The 23,949-nt window shown below is 49.7% G+C and overlaps 1 protein-coding gene across 2 annotated transcripts; it reads right to left on the minus strand.

The window, feature by feature from the left end:
* Nucleotides 1-8,581: 8,581 nt before the first annotated feature.
* On the minus strand, nt 8,582-23,004 carry LOC100557715 (piwi-like protein 1). 2 transcript variants are annotated; one of them, XM_062977551.1, is made up of 20 exons: nt 22,761-23,004; nt 20,995-21,130; nt 20,776-20,901; nt 19,300-19,514; nt 18,351-18,472; nt 17,762-17,842; nt 16,643-16,840; nt 15,878-15,989; nt 14,792-14,918; nt 14,251-14,368; nt 14,049-14,163; nt 13,734-13,921; nt 13,124-13,196; nt 12,596-12,796; nt 12,076-12,179; nt 11,446-11,516; nt 10,875-11,028; nt 10,216-10,341; nt 9,835-9,982; nt 8,582-9,360 (listed from the first exon to the last, which is right to left on the minus strand). In XM_062977551.1, exons 1-20 carry the CDS (start codon nt 22,869-22,871, stop codon nt 9,244-9,246), a joined length of 2,643 nt encoding a protein of 880 aa, XP_062833621.1. In that variant the 5' UTR covers nt 22,872-23,004; the 3' UTR covers nt 8,582-9,243. The 2 variants fall into 2 exon arrangements, with proteins under 2 accessions (XP_062833621.1, XP_062833622.1); XM_062977552.1 differs by lacking the exon at nt 9,835-9,982 and having other exon boundaries at nt 9,222-9,360.
* Between the last annotated feature and the right edge of the window lie 945 nt (nt 23,005-23,949).

Below are 23,949 nucleotides of genomic sequence, written 5' to 3' on the forward strand. Positions count from 1 at the left end.
TTCCGGTCCTGCGCCTTACGCTCCCCGAGGTTCCCCTAAGGGCGGAAGTGGAGCGCGTCGTGCGCCTGCGCGGCCCATAGAGATAGGAACGTCAAGAGCGGAACTGGATTGCCGTGGGGTATTTTGTCCCCGAAGCATTCTCTCCTGACGTTTCACAGGTCTCCTCATAGGCTGTGAGGTCTGTGGGAAATTAGGCAAGTGGGGTTCATATATCTGTGGAAGAAAGAACTCTTGTCTGTGGGAGGCAAGTGTGGATGTTGCCATTAACCACCTTGGTTAGCATTGAATGGCCTTGCAGCTTCAAAGCCTGGCCGTTGCTGCTGGAGGCATTCTCTGTGGAATGATGTCCCGCTTGATTAGCATTGAATAGCCTTCTAGGTGAATTAGCATTTAATAATACAGTAGAGTCTCGCTTATCCAACATTCTGGATTATCTAACACATTTTTGTAGTCAATGCTTTCAATACATATTTTGGTGCTAAATTCGTAAATACAGTAATTACTACATAGCATTACTGTGTATTGAACTACGTTTTCTGTCAAATTTGTTGTCTAACATGATGTTTTGGTGCTTTATTTGTAAAATCATAACCTATTTTGATGTTTAATAGGCTTGTCCTTAATGCCTCCTTATTATCCAATATATTCGCTTATCCAAGCTTCTGCCAGCCCGTTTACATTGGATAACCGAGACTCTACTGTAATAATAATAATAATAATAATAAAATTTTATTTTTGTATGCCGCCTCCATCTCCCCAACGGGGACTCGGAGCAGCTCACACGGGTGCAAGCCCAATAATAATAATAATAATTATTATTATTATTATTATTATTTTATTTTTATACCCCGCATCCATCTCCCCAGGGGGACTCGGGACGGCTTACAAATACAAAACAAACATACAATATATCATGTCCCAAAAAACACGCAATCGTAAATTAAAAAGACATAAAATAAAATCACAATCATTAATAAAACACAGGTTAAAATACAGCAATAAAATCATAAAATGAACTGGGCAAAAGTGCCCTAAGTAAGGCTTGTAAACATGGAGGAAGTTAAAGTGCTATAAGATCATGGGGGAGAACCTTAAAATGGGGGGTGAACCCTAAAGCTATATGAAAAAAAATTAACCATGCGGGTTTAACCAATCAAAAAGTAACTGTTAGTGCAAGAGTTTAATATACAAATTGGCGGTACTTATTCAAAAGCCTGTGTAAAGAGCCAGTTTTTCAGGCTCTTCCTAAACACTTCCAAGGTGGCAGCTTGCCTAATTTCAATCATATAATATCATAAAATCAACAGTTAAGACATCAATGCATTTAAAAAAGCAAATTAACAAGTCATGATCTAAAATAGACATAATTAAAATATTAAACAATCATCCGAGGCGTTAAAAGGTCCAATATAGGACCACAGTCTGGGCGAGAGTCAAACTGATGAAGGGAGCGTCTATTACAGAACAGAACATCCATCAAATAGACACGACAAGCAGGGAAGATAAATCTGAACGGAAATCAAACTATAAAGTGACAGGGAAAGTTTCCATGTGGATACGGGCCAGGTTATAACGGACTTGCCTTCTCAAAAGCACAACGGAACAGCCATGTTTTTAATTGCTTGCGGAAGACAGTGGGGGTTGGAGCGAATAGCCTTCCAGCTTCACAGCCTGGCTGCTTCCTGCCTGGGAGTGGAATGATGTCCAGGGTGGAGGGGAAAAGAACTCTTGTCTGGCATTTATTTATCTTTATTTATTGCAATACTTCTATCCTGCCCTTCTCACCCACAGCCTGGCTTGCTTGGCTTCCCTTGTTGCTGTGAGTGAGGGGGACGTGGGTTTAAAAAGAGAAGTTTCAGAGATACTTCTAATGACTACAAGTCCCATATGTTCTGATTAACTGCCATTTGACCTTCCTCACTGTGAGGGCTGTTCGACAGTGGAACTCTCTCCCCCGGGCTGTGGTGGAGGCTCCTTCCTTGTGATGACCGTCACCCCGGCTTTCAAATTGATTTGGACCCGCAGCGGAGAGTTCCGCAGATCCATCACCAAAAGGAACGGAGTGGGACCGCAGCAGACTATTATTAAAAAAACTTTTTTTCTTCACTTTCCCCTTCCCTGAACTATGTAACAAATCCCCCAATAAAAGTAGCATTTATTTTAACAGTAACACTCTCTATCTGGTTATTTTGTGTCATTCTCTGACTCCTTCCTTTGCATGCAATTTCTCTCTCTCTCTCCCTCTCACTAACCCGTCTGATCTTTAAACCCTGGCGGAGGTTTCTCCGCCATAGATTAATACGGCGGACGGTACAAATTGGCTCATATCTTTATCAAAATTACCCCTAGCACACTCTTCTTTTAGTCCTAACCCTTTCTAAGGCTCCTGACCCAAGGACCACCAGCGGAACCAAAATCGGTCCAGTTCTCGGCACCTCATCAGCTGACTGTCAAACGGGACCGACTGCTCTTTTCAAGCCAGACTGCTCTCTTCCAGCCTTATCCCGGACTTTCCTCTCCCCGCGACCCGCGGGATGGTTTTAAGAGATCCCTGGTCCCTTTCTGTGAACTGGGGATGGGGGGATCGCTCTCCCGCTGGGGAGACATAGTTCTCCAAGGACCCTCACCCTCCCTACAGCTGCCAGGGGGTGCCCGGACGGGTGCCCTCCACGTTTCATTCATACCTTCATAATTTTATGAAGGAGAAGAACACTCTTCCCCAGACCTATCCCTGAACTTATGAAATCTTATACTTCCAAAGACTGCAACCCACATGTGCCTCTTCCCCATGCCCTCTCTATGAATTCCTTCCACCAACAGATGAACTCTTTTCCTCATGTATCCGTGAATTTTCATATTCTATGTACCTGGACACCCTCATGACCCACCGTTGTATGAATTTCTAATCGTTGGGCTAACTTCATGAATTGTGAAATCATGCTGCTAGAACTCCACTTCTATGACTTTCCATATTGGGTTCCCCAGATGTTGTAAACCTCGTTCTTATCAAATGTTTTCAATTGTTTATATCATCCATGATTCCCCTTTATGCAATGTAACCCACCTCTATGGATTCTCCCTTACTTCCTTGAAATCTATCTATCTGCCTATATGTATTTGTACTCTTTGGGATCCCCGGAAAATATGTGTTTTTCCCAGCTGGGTTTACGCTCCAACTTTATTTTATTTTTCATTTTATTTCATATAATTGTCAAATCATGAAATCAAATGGGAAATATTTTGACCCCAACATGAACCCCAGCTCCTATGACCCAGGTTTACCTTCCCCAAAACAAAAGGTTAATCCGCTGCCGCATAACCTAATCAGAATCAGATTGCATGGACAATATAGGGCTTGAGTCGCCGAATAAAAGGTGATTCGCCCCCAAGGCAAACATTGTCATATCTCCTCCAAAGGGAAAACCAGGACGTCTCAGGAAGACGCCCTGCTGAGCCCATTGCCACCCATCCTTACTTCCCCCCCCCCCCCCTGACACCTCAAGGCATATCTGAAATCAGTGTACATGACAGGAACCCCTGATGGCTGTCATTAATCCCTTTAGAATTCGGCCGGACAAGAACTAATCCGATCCTTCCTGCTCAGTCACTTCATTGTTTCAATAGCTCCCGCCTTCTCCTCTCTGATTGGCCCGAGTGGGGACAAAAAGCGGCTCCCCATTGGGCCAGCAGAGCAAGGCGGGAAACGAAAGCCCGCCTCGTTCAACCTTCTAGCCTATCCGCGATCAGATGGGCGGGGGAGCGGGGCGGGATATTCAAGGGGCTGTCAGACCGAAACATTGTATAAATATGGCTTTATTTTGAATATATGATATGCTAGTAGACTGAATGATCGCTACTAGTGTCCTTTTCAGCTGAATCGCTCAATAAAGACTCCTTGGCGGATTTTCCTTCATCTTTGGCGGACCTTCTTCATTTCGGCTCCAGGTTGTATTGCGGCTCATATTCTCCTATTGGCTCCGCCAAGGTCCGTTCTCTCAGGACCGGATCGGCTCTCTCCTTAAGGGGCCTGATCCCCTAGAAACGCGGTCGACAACACTTGGAGGCTTTTAAGCAGAGGCTGGATGGCCATCTGTCGGGGGTGCTTTGAATGCGATTTCCTGCTTCTTGGCAGAATGGGGTTGGACTGGATGGCCCAGGAGGTCTCTTCCAACTCTACGATTCTATGATTCTATGATTCTATGACCTAACTTGCAAAAGGCCTATGTTTGAGAAAAAATGCTGATGTCTGGGAAAAGAGTTCTTGCAGAGAAAAAGAAGTTACTTTTTAAGAACAACAATACATTAGATTAGCTCCCTCTCTGCCCTCCTTCAGGAAGCAACTTGGATGTTTCGGCAGGCCTTCGGTGAAACAGTCATTAACTAATCAGCCCCAGATGGTTTTTAATAATCTATCCTGTATTTATTACGGCTTTACCATTTATGTGTTTTAAATGCAATTTTTTATCCTTGTATTGTTGTTTTAATTGACTGGTTTTAACTGTTATAATACTCTTGTTTCATATTGTATTACTGTTTTATCTTTTTATATTGCAATTTGTATTATGTTGTCGTTTATCTTGTCGTTATGTTGTTTGGGCCTTTGCCTCATGTAAGCCGCCCTGAGTCCCTGCGGGGAGATGGTGGCGGGGTATAAATAAAGTTTTATTATTTATTTATTTATTTTTTATTATTACATCAAGACAGAACCGGTTAGTCAACACTCCATAGGGTTCCCAGCGGATTTGAACCTAATACTTGCCACAAGATGTAGATAAGCAGGTACTGAGATCAAGGTCAATTACATGAAATTGTCTAAATTGTCTAAAGCAGGGGTCCCCAAACTAAGGCCCGGGGGCCGGATGCGGCCCATCAAAGCCATTTATCCGGCCCCCATGGCACAAGGGCAGAAGGGGGATGTGCTAAATGACCCAATGGTCTCTTCTTCTCTTACTGCCCTTATTATTATTATTATTGTTATTATTATTATTATTATTTGAAATACAAGATGAGTCCACAGCAGACATTCTGCTGGCTGTTGTACTGGATCACACACCAGACACTTCCCAAGTGCCTAGGACTGTGTGATGTATTGGCGAATAATGCGTGCAGATCCCCGTAAGGTGGCCTTCTGCAGCGGGCAGGTGGTAATTTTGTCAGCACCGATTGTGTTTAAGTGCAGGCCCAGGCCTTTAGGCACTGCACCCAGTGTGCCGATCACCACTGGGACCACCTTGACTGGCTTGTGCCAGAGTCTTTGTAATTCAATCTTTAAATCCTCATATCGTGTCAGCTTTTCCAGTTGTTTCTTCTCAATCCTGCTGTCACCTTGGATTGCAACATTGACAATCCATACTTTGTTTTTAACCCGATTGTGAGGTCAGGAGTATTGTGTTCCAAAACCCTGTGTTGTTGTTGTTGTTGTTGTTGTTGTTGTTATTGTTATTATTATTAACATTGAGGCTGGGTGGCCATCTGTCAGGGATGCTTTGCTTGTGCTTTCAGTGCACAAAGGCAGAAGAGGATTGGACTCAATGGCCCAAAGGGTCTCTTCCAACCCTCTTTATTATTTATTTATTTATTTATTTATTATTGCTCGGTGGCCAACTATAGTCTGGCCCTCCAACAATCCGAGGGATCGTGAACTGGCCCCCTGTTTAAAAAGTTTGGGGACCCCTAGTCTAAAGAGTCACATGTGTTACAACAAAGAAAACCAGTGGAATTGCATGATGGTTAAGATGCTTGTGACGTAGCCAATATTAGAAGAATGGGGTAAATGATCTTTGTAAGCCAATAAGAATATGTTTTCTCCTTTCTGCGAAAGTGATAAAAAGCCTTGCAACCATTTTCCAGGTGGCGACAAATCCTTTGATTGCATTGAAGTATGCATTTTTGTTGTTATTGCTAAGCTCGCAATAAATAGCTTTTTGCAGTTTGCAGATCCCCCTTTCGTGGTGTCCTTCCTCGCCCTCCCTGTCCACAGAAAGTGGCCTCCTGCTTTTGACTGTGGATTAAGAGGAGCATTTTTACGTCTTTGCCCCTTCATTTCGCGCCACCTGGCAAGGAAATCCCCTTGTCAGCACTTGGCCCAGAAACAAAGTGCTTCCTGCATCCCCGGAGAAGGAGAAAGGCTTTTCCCTCCGGCCTCGAAAATTCCCTTGAAATTGCAAAAGAGATTGCTACCTTATTGGTGTCTGGAGTGTCTGTTTCAAAGTTTACACTGAGAGCATTTCCTTGTGAAATCATTGAGAAAGTGGCCAAGTGGGAACACGGAAGACTCCACATTATAGAATGTAGAGGGTGCATCAACATTATAGTACAAACACAATGTGGCACCACTTGCACTGCAGTGGCTCTGCACTATGGAATCCTGGGGGTTATAGTTTCACAAGGCCCTTATCCTTCTCTCCCAAAGTGCCTCATGAAACTACACTTTCCTGGCTGCTTCCTGCCTGAAGGAAACCTTTGTTGGGAGATGTTATTTGGCTCCAATAGTTCTTTCTCCCACCCTGGACGTTCTACAGCTGTGGGCAGAACATCAGGAGAGAATGCTTCTGGAGCATGGCCAGACAGCCTGGAAAACCCACAGCAACCCTGTGATTATGAGCATGAAACCATTCGACAACACATTCAAGAGTAGAATGCCTCTCCAACTCTGACATAGAATTGGACTCCCAAGTTCCTTTATCAGGCATGGGCAAACGTCAGCCGTCCAGGTGTTTTAGACTTCAACTCCCACAGTTCTTAACAGCCCATCAAGGTGCGTATCTTCTTGTCAGGCCCCCATCTCAGCCCCACAGTGTGTCAGTCTGGTAAAGACAAACCGAGGTGTGTATATCTCCCTGCCCATTGCATCTAGCTTCTTCCCTTCTTTATCAACAGGTACTGAATGTGAACTTTGGGAAGCACATGGTTGACTGAAGTCCACCACTATGGAGTTAGGCTTGTTAATTGTACCAATCTGTTATGGAGAGATCCACACTGTACAAATTCTCTGCACAAAGAGAGAGGGACCTGCCCTTGGTCAGCTGCATAAGATATGGCAGAGACGGCAGCAGTCGCCACCGGCATCTGTTATTGCAGTGATGGAAACACTGGATCCTCCACAGAAGTAGAGGGTGGAAGAGTAGGCAGGTTGGGAGGCCACGCTAGACGGATTAGAAGAGCTGAAAATCCCAGCAGGTCCCGACAAGAGAGGATCTAGGTCAGTGGCATTCTCTGGTGCTTCAGAATCTTCCGAGTCGCATTCCGCATCTCGAGCATTAAGGGTAAACCAGTAGAACTAGCCTGATCCATAAGGAGTAACTGTTGTCCAAAAGAAAGTCAGAGCCAGCACCATTAACAGCTATAGCATTAAGACGAGAGGGGTTCCCAGCTGCTGTTAAAGCAACAGAAAAAAGGAACGGAGGCTCTATCTCCACTCACTGTTATATATACTCAAATGGGAGCGTGGGCGGGGCCAAAGCCAAAATGTTTCATCCTAAAGATCTCAACAGTTCTGAACTGCTTTGTGAATGCGCTTTTTCCGTGTCAGGAGCAACTTGAGAAATTAAAAGTCACTTCTGGTGTGAGAATTGGCCGTCTGCCCAGGGGGATGCCTGGATGGTTTTGACATTTTTACTATCCTTGTGGGAGGCCTTTCTCATGTCTCCATGTGGAGAGCTGGAGCTGATAGAGGGAGCTCATCCGTACTCTCCCCAGGTTGGATTTGTTGCGGAATGCCTCAACCTCCAGGTCAGCAACCCAACCTTTGAGTCAGCAGTCCTGCCTGGAACAAGGGTTTAACCTATTGCGCCACTGGGGGCTCCAGTGTGAACACGCTGAAAGACCCGTAAATTCAACTTCTGAGAAGTGTGTGTTTAAGAGGAATGGCAAGTGGGGATGATGCGCATGTGTGGTGTGAATTAACAGGCCACTTGAAAAACTACTGCATCTGCTCGAATCTAATGCTCACCTTTTTAAGCTCACAAAAATTAGAGTGTGCATTAGATTTGCAGAAGCCATAGGGGAAGCTTCTTGAGGTGTACCTGGATCTCTTCTTTGAGGGGCATCATCTCTAATCCAATGGCCATGGAATCTCAATGTTACGTCATCCTGAGATTTGTAGTTTGGTGAGGCATCTGCACTCTTTGCCAGAGAAGGCTCAAGGCCTTGTCAAACTACATCACCCATGACTCCCTAGTACTGAACGAAGGCAGTTAAAGTGGGTCCAATCTGCAGCATAAATGCACCCCAAGGTTTTCTTTTCCATTGCTGAAAGCTTTGGTGTTCTAACACTTTTGTTTTTGAAGAAGGAATTCTAAGTAGGCGGGAACTGCAATGGCCGTATTACAAAGAGTGTACCTTTTCCCACTGCCCGTTACATTCGGCAGCAAAAACTTTGGTTTTTGGTTTCAGGGCTTTGAAAATTGAGGAGCACATTAGATAAGATGGCGCATTAGATGAGTAAATACGGGTACAATGAGGAGTGTGCTCCTTCATGGTCCTTGTGAATGCAGGCCAATGGGAGGCTGGCGAGCTCTGCGGAGGAGGAGGAGGAGGAGGGTGACATGCCAGAGAGGCCAACAAGGACGAGAGACAAGGATGCCCAACAAGGCCTTTACTGAACAAACCTGGACATGTAAAATTTCATACATTGTAAAATAAAGGTTCTTAAACAGCATCACTATAACACTATTGTATAATAATAACAATATGTTATTCTTAACCCGCACCTCAAAGGGACTCAGGACGGATTTCAAGTGTTAACACAAGAACATTGCAAACAGTCAATGTCAGAAAAAACATTTACACGTATAATTAAAACAAAGAGAACAACTCTTGCTTTGTACCAATTGAATTCATTGGCAGCAATAAAATTAGACAAGTAACAAGAACTGGGATGTTGTGTGGTTTCTGGGCTGTTTGGCCATGTTCAAGCAGCATTTTCTCCTGACATTTCACCTGGAATCTTCAGAGGATCAGATGCAGGCAAAGGAGAGAATGCTGCCAGAACATGCCAACCACACAACCAGCTGTGATTCCAGCTGTGAAAACCTTTGACAATAAGCTGAAGAACGCTCATTATTGCAAGTGAATATCAGAGAACAGAACAATGCGGGAGGTCATGGCCGTCTTGGGAAATGGTCAATCTTAGGACCATATCAAAAAGTGCAAGGCCAAACCGACAAAGAAAAACACCCCTCCCCCCCCCCCCCCGAAAGGCACACGACTTGAAAAGGAGCCACTTGTCTGCCTTCTTCCTCTTCAAAGGTAGTAAAGATTCTCGGCCAGGGCCAGGTTGGGCTCCCGGTGGATGCTCTGCCCGACCAGGAAGGCCAGCTTGTGCGCATACTGGCACGGGGCTGGCACACGGATCACGCCCTGCATGTAAAGGGACAAAAAGGGGAGGGGGCTCATCAGCCACTGGAAGCAGGGCCACCCAGGCACTGCCCACCAGGCTCTGCCCTTCTCTCTCACAAGCGACCCAGGGGACAAAGGCAGCTCTACTCAGCAGGAGCAGCCTGTTGTCTTAGCCGACAAGGCACAAAGTGATTCATACATTCAAAGAATGAAGGAACAAAAACCATCCATATTGGGAAATCATTTCATGGCAGGGTCAATACGAGGGAGCTCCACGCGCTCCTGGCACCCGCCTGGACGGAGGATGATTCAGGAGGGAAACACCAGCCCCCCCCCCCCCCCGGTCTGTCTGCAGTGGCCTCAGGGCGGACCCAGGAGGGAAAGGACGGAGCCCTAGGTCTGGTGGGAGGAGGACAAGCCGTGCAAGGACATTACTGTCACGATGACCCCCATCAGGCACTGAACAGCCAAGGCCCTGCCGGACGCCATACATACCGGCCAGTTGTAGTACATATGGCAGAGTTTGTAAGTCAGCCGCTGCATATGATCGGGCTTCAGTGCGCTGCTGTCATAAATCACATTATAATGTGTTGGTGCCACAGTCCCACACTTCACGGATTGGCTCACGATAAAGAAATCGTACCTGTTCAGGAGGAATGGAAGGAACGCTAGGAGTTGCTCTGGGACACGGATGCCTTCAGGCCACAGCCCCTCCTTCTCTCTGGCCCTTTTGGGGCCCTTCTCTGCCCCGGGGACCCAGGCCCCCTCCCCTCCCCTCCCCTCCCTCCTCACAGAGCCAGGAGATCAGCCCCAGAAGGAGAGAAGGAAGGAAGGAAAGAAAGAAGGAAGGAGCTTGGCTCTTTCCCCACAACTCACCATTCTGGCCGGGTCACCTCCACGTCCACCACGGTGCCGGGCGGCGGGTTCTGGAGTCGCCCATCGATGCGTGCAAAGAACCTGTTATTCAGGCGCTTCTTCACCACAATCACAGTCAGTTTTGGGCTTTAGGAAAATCACACGAGAAGTTTAGTTTGGAGAGTTAAGACTGCTTTTCATAAAGGCCTTTCCTGAGAGAACTGAATGAATGACCTTTATTTTCCCTGAGAAATCTAGATGGCTAAAAACATACACATTACTGGTCAATCAAACTGTTAACTAAAACAGAACACAATGCAACTGAAGCCTGGGGCCACTGCGAGTCCAAGGAACCGTGAGCAAACAGCATAACGAAGTCCTCAGGGTTCCTGGAAGCAAGACCCCACATGCCAGCCTTTGCAGAGCAGACCCACTCAATCCTTTGCTTCGGGGTCCAGCGGCCACATGAGCCTGGGACCCAGGAGGGATTTGCGCCTCCCAGTTTATTATTCAGAGGGGAAAGAAATGCTGGCCAAGGACAGGGATGGAACCCAGGCACATGCTTCCCCAGAAGGAGGCCCTTGAAGGAGGAAAGGCTGGCCTAGCTCCTGAGGTGTGATCTCTCTCATGGTTCTCTCTCTGCTGCACACACACTGCTAACAGCCACGCACTGAGCTCACCTGTAGTCCTGGCCTATGGTTTTCAGGCACTCCAGGAACTGAGGCACTTCATAGGAGACCAGTGTCTTCAGCTGGCCATCTCCCACTCCGTCCCGGTAGACTATTATTCTGGACGGCAAGTGCTGGTTGTGGGTGTACCACGTCCTCAGGGCAGCTTCCAGAGAGAACACCACACAAGCAAGCACATAGTAAGTGAGGATGATGCTCAGGTGCAGCAGCAGCCCTTGCCTATCTCTGTCCCAAGGACTGTGCCTGCCAGGCCCAGGCCCAGCCAGGCTCAGCCCTGTGTTTGATCATAGTTAAACATTCCCCCAGTGAAGGCAAGACAGCTCAAACACCCAGCCGTTACTATGGCATTTCTGGCTGTTGGCTTCCTGAGGCTGAGAGAGTATGACTCCCCCAGGAAGGGCCTCCCAGAGGGTTTCCCTTGCCCCTTATTCTCTCCGTTACAAGGAGCCCTCTTATTTATGCTGCAATGCCCACAGTGCACTCCCCAGCAACTGTCTCTGGGAGAGGAGAAAGGCCGCAGCCCAAACCCCATGAAGAAATTGCCCCATAAGGGGAGCCTTACCCTGGAAGCAAACTTTGAGCCCGTCCACCACTTCCTGCCCTCGGTCCTGGAGGACGCAGCGCGAATACCAGCTAAAGAGAAAGGAAAGGCAAGGCTTGAGCAGAGAGGCCCCCCACCAAACAGCCAGGCCTTGCTTCTTGGGCAACAAAAGCATGCAAGTCAGAGAGGAGGCCTAAAGCCCTTCAGGGGAGAGACACACGTAGATGGAATGTTCCACTTGTGATCCATGAGAGTCCTGGGCCATTTTCTGGGGGGCTGCCCCCAAGCCAGGTGTGGTGCTCTCCATCTTTGTTTCCCTTCTTCCCAGATGGGGCCCAGGCGCTTTCCATCCCTCTGCTATCCTCCTCCATTACACACCTGAGCCTGCATGGATTTCCTACCCATTTGTTCTGGAACTTGAAATGCCGCATGATTTCCCTCAGAGAAGCCTGAGCTCACCACCCACAAGGCCCAGATCAGAGAAATGTCTCAAGGGCTCCTAATAGCACTGGCCTATTACCTTTCGAGAGAACATCTCTGGGGACAGTAAGAGTAAGGCAAGACTAAGAGACTCGGAAGAGGCATCTCACAAGAAGCATGCAAGCCTTTTTAATGCTGAAATTACCCCCAACCGCCTGGCCCTCTCCTTACCGTGTCATTCCCTGGTTCAAGCTGGCAACAAATGCTGCGATGGACCGCCGGCCGGCCGAGGTGTCGTGGTAGCAGTCGATGCCCACAACCATGAGCTGCTTCAGCTGGAAGGCATCAGAGAAACACAGAGCGGGTGAGGAGGAGGGGGGGTGGTGAAAGGCCGCAGGGGACCCCTGCCACCGAGGGGCCTCCTGGGCTGCAATGGCATAATGGTCCATCCCCCCCCCGCTCTCTGGGCATGGAAACCCTGCAGAGAATTCCCTCAATGCAGTGTTGAGCGTCCTGTGCGAACCACTTGACTACAGTGCTAATGAAGCCCATCTCAATGACAAGACATGGGAAGACCGAAGAGGGGAGAGGCTGCCGTATGGGACTGAAGGGCCGAGGCCCATCAGCCGTGCAGGAAAAGCGCAAGGTTCCTCCTGAGACCAAGCCCTGTGTCCCAATGAAGGCCCCCAAGCCAAGCCCACCCAGCAAGCCCACCCAGGCGCCTCTGGGGAAACGGGGGCTGCTTCCTTACGGGAACCTCCACGCTCCAGAGCTCTCCTCCCATCTTGCAGTTCATCTGCAGAGCGATCTTGGTGGCGACGGCCATCACCGTCTGGGCCTTGCCCAAAGTGCGGGCGAGGACGCACTGGCTGGGAGTGGGGCAGTCGCTGCAGAGGAACTTCTTGATGGTGTCGTACTTGTCCTTGCGGCTGCTGGACAGGAGGCAGACCACCTGGGGGACAGGACAGGAGAGCGCCCCAGCGTCACAATGAGATTGCAGATTCCCCAAAGCCCGCCCGCCCGCCCACCCGCCTTCTGGGCTCTTCTGCACAAGCAGAGCTGGCAGAGCGCACTACTCTGCTGCTGGCACAAGGCCACAGGGTCCACCACAAAGGATCTTCCAGGCAAGAGGAAAATCCCAGGCTGTTTTCAGTCCTCTCTGTTTTACAGAATGATTTCAGGCTCCCTCTGCCTTCCAGGCAAATCAATTAAGTTTGAGGGTTCTTCCTAGCACAGTTCAGGGAACCCATGAATTTTCAAGACGTTGCTCAATACGCACCATTTGCGTATCGGAGGTAACGGTTTGCTTCAAGGCTCTCAGGTAGGCCTCTGTCCTGTCTTCCACTTCAACCCTATGAAGGGAGATCACAGTTTTGCTGCATGTTCCTTAGCCCTCACTCCAAAGTAAGACATTCAAGAATAGTGTCACAGACTATCAAGAGGGGAAAGAGTGACCCCCCCCCCCCCAAATCAATGCCGAGACCGGAACCTCGTCACCCTTGCCGGCACTGACGGAGACAGAGGGCCTTGCAAGCCAGGTCTGCAGCCCTGGGAGAAGGGCTGGGCATCCTTCCTCCTGGCCATGCAGCTGCACAGACCCTTGGGCGTTATTCCACTCCCTCTGCCCCCCTTCATAGAGCAGCGGTTCAGGCATTCTTTCTCCAAAATCAGCAGCCTCCCCCACACCTCCTCCCTCTTGCAAGCCCCCACTGCATTCTGGGAACCCCCTCTAGCAGGTCTGTGGACCCACAAAACACGTTGGGGGCGCAAACCCACCCGTCTTGAGGCTGAAGGACATCTCCGGACTGGGTCCATCTCTGCCAATCCCCACAGGTGCCCTTCCTGACTTAGTCCCACCCAGAAACACATCACCCCCTTACGCCACTTACATGGTGGCTTTCTTCATCTGGATGCCCATGGCGGGGGTGACCTTGAAGAGGTTCTGCACCAGCGTGTTGGCCGCGTCGTAGTTCCGGCGGGGGAAGAGCAGGAGCCAGTTGTCCAGGGGCTTCGCTCTCATCAGGGGGGCGCCCCTCGTCTCCCGGGACCAGTCGGCCGCTTGCGGGTTGTAGTCGAACTGGAAGAAGCGAGAGAAAGAGGCGGCCCTGAAGGTGGGGTGGAGGGGAGGGAGGCTGTCCCCTGCTCTTGCGCTGGTGGCCCGCTCTTCTCCAGACCCGAGGATCCTTGGCCTGGAAGCCACTCACCACTTTCCCTCCCTGGTGGATCCTCTCGGACTGAACGACTCGCCCCGAGAAGGACAGCAAGTTGGAGTCAAAGCTCAAACCCCAGTCTCGCAGTTCTTGCTGAACGTTCGCATCCCTGGAAAATCAAGGCGCGCTCAGCAAAAACCCTGCACCTTATACGTTTACAAGGGAAAGCGAACCAGAGGGAACTGAAGTCACGTACTTATTGATGTAATCCACCAGCTTCCCAATCTCACGCATCCTTTGTTCCGGTGCAAGCCGGGTGTGGACAGCGAGGTCCTTCATGACGGAGAAGTCACTCCGCATTTTATCCGTCAGCCCTGCAAGACAGCGTCCTTTGATGACTTGGTCCAAGGAACAGTGAAGACGAGGGCGGCAGGAAATGCAGTCTCTTCCCAAGAGAGCCTCCCTCCCTCCTCCCCCCCCCCCCAGGGTCCCTGCCAGAGGCAGAGAGCACACAGAGGGGTGGGCTCCCTTCAGCGCTCAGGCCTGCGCCTCAAGGGCTGCCTGCCCAGGCATCACCTGCCTTGACCAAAACAGGCACAGGAAAGCTCCCTTGAAGGCACACCTCACACTCCCCCCCCCCCCCCCAGTCGGTCTCCTCCTCATCCCCCACTTTCCCCTCCGGGGTGCCCCTCTTTTTCTAAAGGACCTTGGGTCCCAGGCTCCTGCTGAGCCCTCCTGGAGGGAGGGGAACCACGGCCAAGGCCGCCCCCTTCCTTCCTTCCTTCCATCCTTCCTACCGGTCAGGAAGCAGAGCTCGGGGACGAGGGCGGCTGGGCCGGGCACTGCGCCTCCGGGGCCCCTCTTCCTCTTTGGCTGGCTCAGCAGCAGAGGCTGGTTCAGGTCCTTGACTTCCTGGTTGTATTGCTGAAGGGAAAGGGCACCGGGAAGCAGGTTCAGGGGCTTCACTTGCAAGACACTGGACTCGAGCAGGGATTTAAGGTTTTTTTTTGGGGAGGACGGGATTTTGGGATATCCGCATTTGCATATATGCACATTATGCAGAATTATGCAGATGAGACCCAAGCCTAAAAGCAAACTATTTACACTGCACATGCATCGTAAACACATATCTCTGCATTGTTTCTCCAGCGTGGTCAACTGTGAAATACGCACATATGGTATTTCCTGCGCCTACGCAGACAGCTTCGAAATCTTCTAGAAAGCTCTTTTAGTACAAAATGGCGGTAGCCCCGCCCACATTCCCCACAGAGTATATATAGCCAGTGAGAGGGGCAGGATTGTCTGGCGGGGAGCGGCATGGATCCCTAGCAGAGTGGCCCTCCTCCAGCTCAGGCCCAGCTCCCCCAAGGCCCAGCGGGAGCTCAGAGAGAGACAAGTGTCCTGCATAGGGGCCTGGGTGACGGTCCCAGAATCTGTGCCAGGAAGGCTCCTCATATTCCCACAGAACAAAGTGGTGGGGGTTGCGGGGCCTCTGGCTCTTTCTGGGCTGAAAAGACCCCCTGCAGCCCAAGGGTCTGGAGAGAGGTCACCTAGAGCGCATGGACGAGGCCTCTTCCCCGCCATGCCCTGCTCCAGGTGTTATGCTATGAACCGGAAGCATGGCAATTCACCTTGAGCACCAAGGTAACTGAGATCCCCATTCTCAGAGGAAGCCGAACCTCTTTCAGGCCCCCTTTTCCTGCTTTTGAGAAGGAAGGAGGGAAGATGCCTCAGTGGGGTCGCAAGAGTTTGCTGAGAGGCAAAAAGGCATCGTGCAAACAAAGCGTTACCAAACTGAAACGGGGGAAATCAATAGTTTTGTTACCTCCAACCCTTGCTTTGTTTACAAGACCTAGAACCTATTGGAAGGAAGCATTTCTTACCATTTGGTAGTAATCCACAAAGCTGATCTCTGACCCATCGGCCTTCTTGAATCTATCCTTAGGACTGGAATCCCAAGAAATGTCATCCACACGATACGTTTTGTTATTATACCTGCAAGTGTTGGATGTTTGAGTACGGTATTTCTTTCCCAAGAAAAATATTCAAAATACTGTGAATAAAAACTCCCATCCAGAATATTTAAGCCTTCTGTTATGAAGTGGGCAAGGTTGAAAAGGGGGAGCAGGCGTTCCCTCCCTCCCTGTGGGAGCCTCTTCAGCAGGAGGATCAGGCCCCACTCCCTCCACCTTCTTCCCTCTGCCCTCCCGTCTTCGTTGCTGCCCTTCTCTGGACCCATTCTATACAGAGCAGTTCAAGGACTGTGAGGTGGCACAGAGTGGTGGTGGGGAGATGTGAGGAGGGGGCTGTAGGGTCTGTTCCTTGCCCCTCCTCCCTTGGAGTTCCCCCTCTGGGAGGAATACAGGGTCCCAGAGGAAGCAGACCCCTTCCTTACCCCAAAGGCTTGGCAGCTACCTGAAAGGCGAGAGGGATGGAGAGGGGAGACCTGGGAGCAGCCCCAAACCATACCCTACCAATCTCTCTGGGTTCCTCCCCATCCATGTTTGTAGGACAAAGTGGCTCCGCCAAATAAAGAGGCTCCAACGCGCTGCAACTACCCGAGAGAGACGCCCACCCGACTCTCCTGCTCTGCACATCCTGCCTCAATCAACACTGGTATGACTGGAAACCCACCCAGGTGGTTTTACCTCGTGAGGACAATCAGGCCGACCAGTTCCTTAGCGCACGCCTCCTTGAACCTCTGCTCCCCCACTTGCTCATACAAGGAGTACATGAAGTCCAGGACGGTCTCGCTCCGGAGGACCTTGTGGCTCACGTCAGAGCAGAGCATGACGCTGGTCTCGTACTGCAAGATGGAGGTGGTGAAGCCCGGCCACACCATCAGCCTGTGGTTGCAAACAAGGCACAGCCCTTTAACCCATTACTCTAAGAGAGCGGTCACTGCATGTGGACTCTCAGAGAGGCTACTCCTTTCAAGCAAATGAGAACCACATGACAGAAGATCACAAACCCAGGGCCGTTGTTGTCTTACGGCTTTCTGTCTCCGGATGCCTCCTCTGTTCTCAAAGAAAGGCCCCAGAATGTCTCCCAAGGCCTCAGATTCCAATCACTATATTTATTTATTATTATTTTATTTATTAGACTTGTATACCGCTACTCCCAGTTTGGCTCAGAGCGGTTTACAGAAATAGATTAAAACAATACACTTAGCTTTAAAATAATAAAAATAAAAACAATAATAAAAACAGACCACTTATATAGACCACTTTAAATTACAGTATGCTTATTTATGCCTTAACTGATGGCATAGAAGGTATTATAATACGTTGTTATTGTTCCCCGCTACAATCCATGGGAAGAGCCAGGCAATGGTCACAGCAACACAACACTTCCTAGAAAAGGCACCAAGATTCCCAACTGTGTGGCCTACAGAGGCCACAAAGCCAGAGCCCATTCCCTTCTGCTTCATGTCATGTGCGTCCCGCCTCTGGATCTATCCTTAGGGCCCAGTCGTCATCTCATGTCAAGCCCTCTTCCACACTGAGCCCCCCCCCCTCCCCCCCGGATCTGATGGGATGAAGATTTCAATGGAGCTGTCAATGTCATTCTGAACTCCAAGAGGCAAAACACCTTCAGACACATGAAGATGTTGTAAGTACGTGGTTCAATAAAACTCAAGTATGCTGAAGCCTGCCTCTAGTGCAAATGAGATGGAAGTGTGGGTCCTGGGAAACTCCACTGCCTTAAAGGAAGACACTTCAGTATTAAACTGTTTTAAAATCTGATGGCTGAAGCCCATTCATTACCGGTGTTTTGGAACACTGATGGGGTCACTGGGATTGTAGTAATTCCGCCCAATTTGTTGCAAATTCATTATTTTCAGCACTCTGAAAAAGAAAACCCACAAAGACTGCTGTTATATATATATTGTGTATCACAATGTACTACCACATCCAACGTAACAGGTATAGAGAAGCGGACTCTCCCGAAGAACATCCGTGTGCAAAGTGGAGGAGCCTGGCTCTAGGGCTCTTGCCTCCAACTGCAAGACACCCACCCCTCAGGGCTGAGTGCGGCTGCATCTCCAGCACCATGATGGCCTTGAGAAACAGTCACAGCTCAGGGGAGCCCAACATGCACAGCAGAACTGAGTAAGCCTTTTGGAAACATTAGGTTGGAAGAGGGGCAATAAGAGCAGTTGACTCCTTACTGGATACTCCCCACACTGCTTTTCTAAAAAAAAAAAGGAGGCATGCCTACTTCCTGCCCTTATGCAGAAGAAAATCTAGGAAGGCAGAGCTCCAACACATAGAGAAGGAACATTCATGGTACAGCATACTCCCAGGCATATTGGTGAGAGAACTTTTAATAGACATTATACGCATCAAAGCCAACCTTCTGAAAATAATGTTGTAGAACTGGAGGCACGTTGGTGAGGTCGATGGCAACTCATTGGTTAAGGTGATGGTAATCTTCACCGTCTCTCCCTGCCTGGTCTGGCTATAAACTTCGGTAACCTAAAGAAAATCAACAGGAGTTTCATTGACACTTTGACTAAACTGGATGAATTTGGAAGATTCAAAAGGAAGCAAACATAGACCCAGGGGTGCAGCACTCAGCCAGGTCCTGTGTGCTTGTTGCCCTTCCCACCTGAAACACAAAAGCCAGATGCAAACACAGGGGCCTCCCTCCTTCTAGGAACACTATGTTCCTGAAATACTGACGTCAAAATTCCTGACCCTCCAGGTTTTGGGGCGCAAGGCTTGCAAGTGCTGGCCTGCCTGGGCACAAAGCCAGGGCCCCCCCAGCCCCCACCAGAGGGTCATGGCTCCAGAGGCCTCAGGAAGAGGTGCCCTTGCCCTGCCTGCCCTGCTCTTTGAGAGCCTGCTCCTGTGTCCCGAGGGCAAGGAGTGCCCGCTCCTTGAGTAGAGCAGCCAAAGAAGATGGTCTCTCTCCTAGAAGTTAGGAGCCCCTGCTTCAGGTGGAGGCTGAGCCCCATGGCTGCACCTCAGTCCCTGGAGCTCTGAAGAGAAACAAGGTATTTTGGGAGGGCATTTCATGGAAGAGAAGGCCTGGGATGCTGTCCGTATGGAATGGCCAATATGGATGCTGAGGGAGCAGTTGCAATGAAGCGCTCACACTCTATGTCATACTTAGGCTGCATAGCATAATGGGAGAAGATGGGACCCTGGCAGTTCCTCCCAATGCTCTCACATTCTTGTTCTACAAAACCAAGTATTCAAGTACAGACCAAAGGAGCACTCTACATTGGTCAAAGGTATTCCCATAGATGTGCCAGGCTGTCCTGCCCACTTAGACCCCGACTGCTGAGCAGGCATCCAACCTTGTTCCCCACTTTCTTGGGCAGAAACAAGATGGTCCCGTCAAAGGCGTGTGTCCTCCCAAGGATGTCCTCATGCTGGAACAGGAGGGCGCAGCGCAGGCGCCGAGACTCCATGGGTGGGCTGAAATCAATGTGGTACTGGTACAAGGTCCACTGGGGGCGCGAAGTCAGGCGGAAGTGGTTGGTGCTCAAGGCGATTGCAGTCCCCGAAACACCTGCAGAGACACATCAGCCCCTATTAGTCATCTATGGCTGTGCCTTCAACAGCTTTGCCACCAGCTACCTAGGCTTTCAGTAGACAATAATGTAACTTCTCCCATTCTTGCCTTGGAAAGCATTAGACATACAGTGCCACTTGGTAGCACATCAGATGCCTTTGTCACAAGACAGAGCCTTTGGGGCCCGAGAGGATCCTTGGGGGCTGCGCAGGGCTTGGCTTGTGGCTCACTCTACAGAAGAAGCAAGGAGGCTATGCATTCCCACAAGGAGTCCGAGTTCATCTTCTATTTCTCAGAACCCAATCTTAGGCAGGAAACCATAAAGAGGAAACACAGTATACGAGCAAGAGCAGCTAAATTGATAAAAGCAGCAAAACCAGAGAAGAGATGGAATGCCTCGTTGGAGAATTCCCAGGAAGGGGAACATTCTGGGCTGGGAAAAAAGGAGGCGTCCACATAAAACAGCTTTGACAAGACATCAGCAGGAAAAGGAGCAGATAAAAAGAACCCTCTGACCTCACCCTCTATGAGAAGAGCAGAAAAGGAGCCACCTATAGCAGAGAAGGGTGGAGACCCCCTCCCAGCCAGCCCAGAATGAGATTTCTCACAAGAATCCAGTGGGACGTTCTTGGCTTTACTCAGAGGAATCACGGGGCGGGAATGCCCGTTCTCTTAATGAAGCGCCGAAGTGACTGCCATGAAAAGCAACTTCCTCTGAGAGCAGCCTCCTGACAAGCGTCACCCAGAAGAGGACCTCCTTTCCCTTCAGGCGCCACAAAGGGCAATGGGCAGCTGAATCCGCCACCTGAATCTAAAGTAGCAATAAAGACTTGTCTCTGCTGCTGGCAAGCCTATCCAGAAGACTTTAAAACCATGACTTCTAATCTGTTTAATATGCACTGTTGTATGTCCTGCGTTTCTACCAGTGCTTTATGGGGCATTTCAATGGGTCGGTTTCCCTTCTTGATCCAAATGAGAAAACAACTGGCTAAAGGATAAATAAATATGATCACTGTTAAACCCATGAAGTCCTTCCATGGTAGAACAGACTGCCTCAGAGATGCGGGTCCAGTTCTTGGGAAACCTTTAAACCCAAGCATATTAAATCCCAGGCTGGAGCCCTAGATCTCAGGGCTTGGACCAGATGGCCCTTGTGGCCTACCTTAGGGCCGAATGATTCTGTGGAATAGAAATACAATGGGCTCGCCCACTGCTGCCACTGTTTGTATACATTTAGAATCTTAGAAATATCACGTACCAGTTTTAGCCTCCTTAACATGTTCCATCGACTGGCGGGTGTAGACACCAATGTCATTGTAATTCCTTCGATACCCGCCTCTCTCCCCCAATGACATTTCTTGAAACCCTGCTGAGATTTCTAGTTCTGCAATAGGAAGAGAAGCCGTTCTTGGGTATATCCAGGGATGGGTAGTGAGGAAAGAGTGCAGATCTCCATGGGATAGGAGCCTGTCCTTACCCTTGGGGGGGCCCTGTGCAGGCAGCCCTCCTCCTCTCTGGCGCCCGCGACCGATGAGCGGCCCTTCTGCCGGCGGCTCCGGCTGAGGCGGCTGCTGCCCAGGCCGAGGGGCTCCATAACCCAGGAGGGGCTGAAGCTGCATCCAGGGCGACAAGAGAACAATGGCAGGCACATCACTGACACTGCGGCCGGAGGGGTTGCTAAAGTATGTGGCACACGGGGCACCGGACGCTGGAAGAGGAGTCCCACAGGGGCAGAAGACCAAGCATTTTACTGTAGGAATCTACAGGGGGATTGCTTTTGGGGTCCCCTTAGATACTACAAGAGATGCAAATGGCATTTATTTATTTACAATATTTATATCCCACATTTCTCTATCCGAGGGGGACTCAAGGCAGCTTACAAATGGCATCTGTGCAGTGCCTTGGCCATAAAGCACAGACATGAATAGAATTATTGACTATTGATTGGAATTACTGTCTATGTTTTAAGTTATTTTTACTTTTGTAAGATGTGCTATTATACTCTGATTTTCTTGTGTAACTGTTTTTATTGATGTAATACGTTTTTGGGCTTGTCCCAGTGTAAGCCACCCTGAGTACTTTGGAAGATGGGAGCGTGGTATAGTTTTATTATTATAATTATTATAAAACAGATATAAAACATAATTAAAATGCATTCCAATATGAGACACATAATCCAAAGATAAGGTCTAAAGCCGTTCCATAACCCATTGCACAATTTCCAGATAAAATTAGTACACTGCTTTATTTATCAAAGGCCTGCTCCCACAGCCATATTTTCACTCTCTTTCTAAAGGCTAGGAGGGAGGGGGCTGATCCGATATGGCTAAGGATATCATCCCTTATATGGATTTGTAATTTTATGTCTGTTTGTAACAGAATTGTTTTGGCTCTGTATTATGATGTTGTTTATTCTGTTTACTATGTTTACCTTGACAGGGAGCTCTGGCGCAGACTGGTCCATGAGGTCACGAAGAGTCGGAAATGATTGACGGAATAAAGAAGACGTTTAACTTTGTTGCACAGTCTTTTTTGATAACTGAATGTTTTTTATGTTCATGTTGGAAACTGCCCTGAGTCCTCTCAAGATGATGGAGTGGTATATAAATAAATAAATTAATAATAATATTATATAAAATGGCTGAATCAAGATTTGCCTCCCTTGGAAGTTTTTAGTACGATCAAGCCGTGGATGCAGAGATCCAACCGTACTGGGTTTGTAGCAGCGTCGGGGGCTGTGACAAGGGTGGCTTCCTCTCCCATTTCTGCCTTCCTTCCCCCCCTCCTCCTCCTCCCCAAATTCCTTGGCCCATAGTTCCACAGGTCCACAAGGAGGGCCACATGTGCTAATGTTCCATGCAATATAGGCAGCCCTTCCCCTGGATTAGGAACCGGGGAACTCTCAAAACAACAGGCAAATAACAATGGGGGGGGGGGGGGAACACCTGGAGGGAGGGAGAGCCCAAAACAGAGCGGTGGGCGTGGCTTCGCTGCCTGGCCCCGCCCCCAGCCATGGGCCCCGCCCCCCGCAGACTTTCCTCACTGTGGTTGTTTTCCGTGCTGTGCTGTCTGGCCATGTTCCAGAAGCATTCTCTCCTGACGTTTCGCCCACATCTATGGCACGCATCCTCAGAGGTCAGGAGAGAATGCTTCTGGGACATGGCCAGGCAGCCCGGAAAACACACAACCACCCTGCGATTCCAGCCACGAAAGCCTTCGACAACACCTTTTCCTCTCACTGACCGCGGCTCCGGCTCCGGCGGCGAGGCCCACGGCTGAGGCGGCGGCGGCGTCGTCCTGGGGCTGCGCAGGCCGGACTCGGCCTCTGGCTCTGGCCCTGGCGCGGCCCGACATGGCGAGGCGGGATGGCGGGATGGCGGGATGGATGGATGGAAGGGCGGCGACGGGGCTCCCGGGGCGCGTCCGGCTGCTTTCCTCTCCGAAGGCAGGAAAAACGGCCTCCCGCCGCCACGCCAACCGCCGCTCTTTTAAATCCTCCGCCGAGTGCCTCTCAACGCCCCGCCCCTGCCGCGCTCCGATTGGCCCGCCCCGCCCCGCCCCTGAGCCAGCCTGAGGAACCTTCTCGAAGGAAGGGAAGGCAGGTGGAGCCGTTACAGCGGCGTGGAAAGAGGGCGCATGCGCGCTCTCCCTCCCTCCCTCCCTCGCGCGCCAGGGGAGCGAGGCCTGAGGGACGAGCCGTGTCTGGGCCTTCTTTCTGGCCTCTCCCTCTGGCCCCGCCCACACCTTTTCCTGGAAACTATAGTTTTCTTTCGGCCTTTCTTGAGGTAGGCGCGGCCTCTTGTGAGGGAAGATACTCCTCTGCTGAGGTAAAACGTAACTTCTCTGAGGTAAAAATAATATCTGCAGGCCGTTCCTTTCAGGTACAATTTACCTTTTCGTGAGGTAAAAGTTCATTTCCCTCAGGTAAAAATTGCTTCCATTGAGCTTCTCAAAGGTGAAGCCTGTCTCCATTGGACTTTTGTGAGATAAAACATTCTACAATTGGAGTTTTTGATTCAAAATTAACCTTTTATGAGGTAAAAATGATCTCCATTGGCCTTTTCTGGGGAAAAGGGTATTTTTCTAGAACTTTCCAGAGGTGAAACCTGCCTCTCTTAGACTTTTCTGAGGTAAAGTTTCTTCTCAAGAGGCCTTTTATGAGGCCTTTACTGAGGAAAAAGTTACTTTTTCTGAGATAAAATGACCTCCATTGGGCTTTACTGAGGTAAGAGGTATTTTTCCTGAGAGAAAGATGGCTTCCATAGAAATTCAGGGCAGAATCCTGTGTCTCTTGCCTAGTGGGCGTGTCTTCCCTTGAAGGGGCGTGGCCTCTTACCTGGCTCCGCCCCCAACACTCCTCCCTGCTTTGAGTCCGCGGCTGGCCCACGAAAGGGGAGCCTCGTGCGGACAGCATTATGTATTCCGTTGTTTG

The sequence above is a fragment of the Anolis carolinensis genome, chromosome 3 (assembly GCF_035594765.1).
Source record: "Anolis carolinensis isolate JA03-04 chromosome 3, rAnoCar3.1.pri, whole genome shotgun sequence".
Lineage (NCBI taxonomy): Eukaryota > Metazoa > Chordata > Lepidosauria > Squamata > Dactyloidae > Anolis > Anolis carolinensis.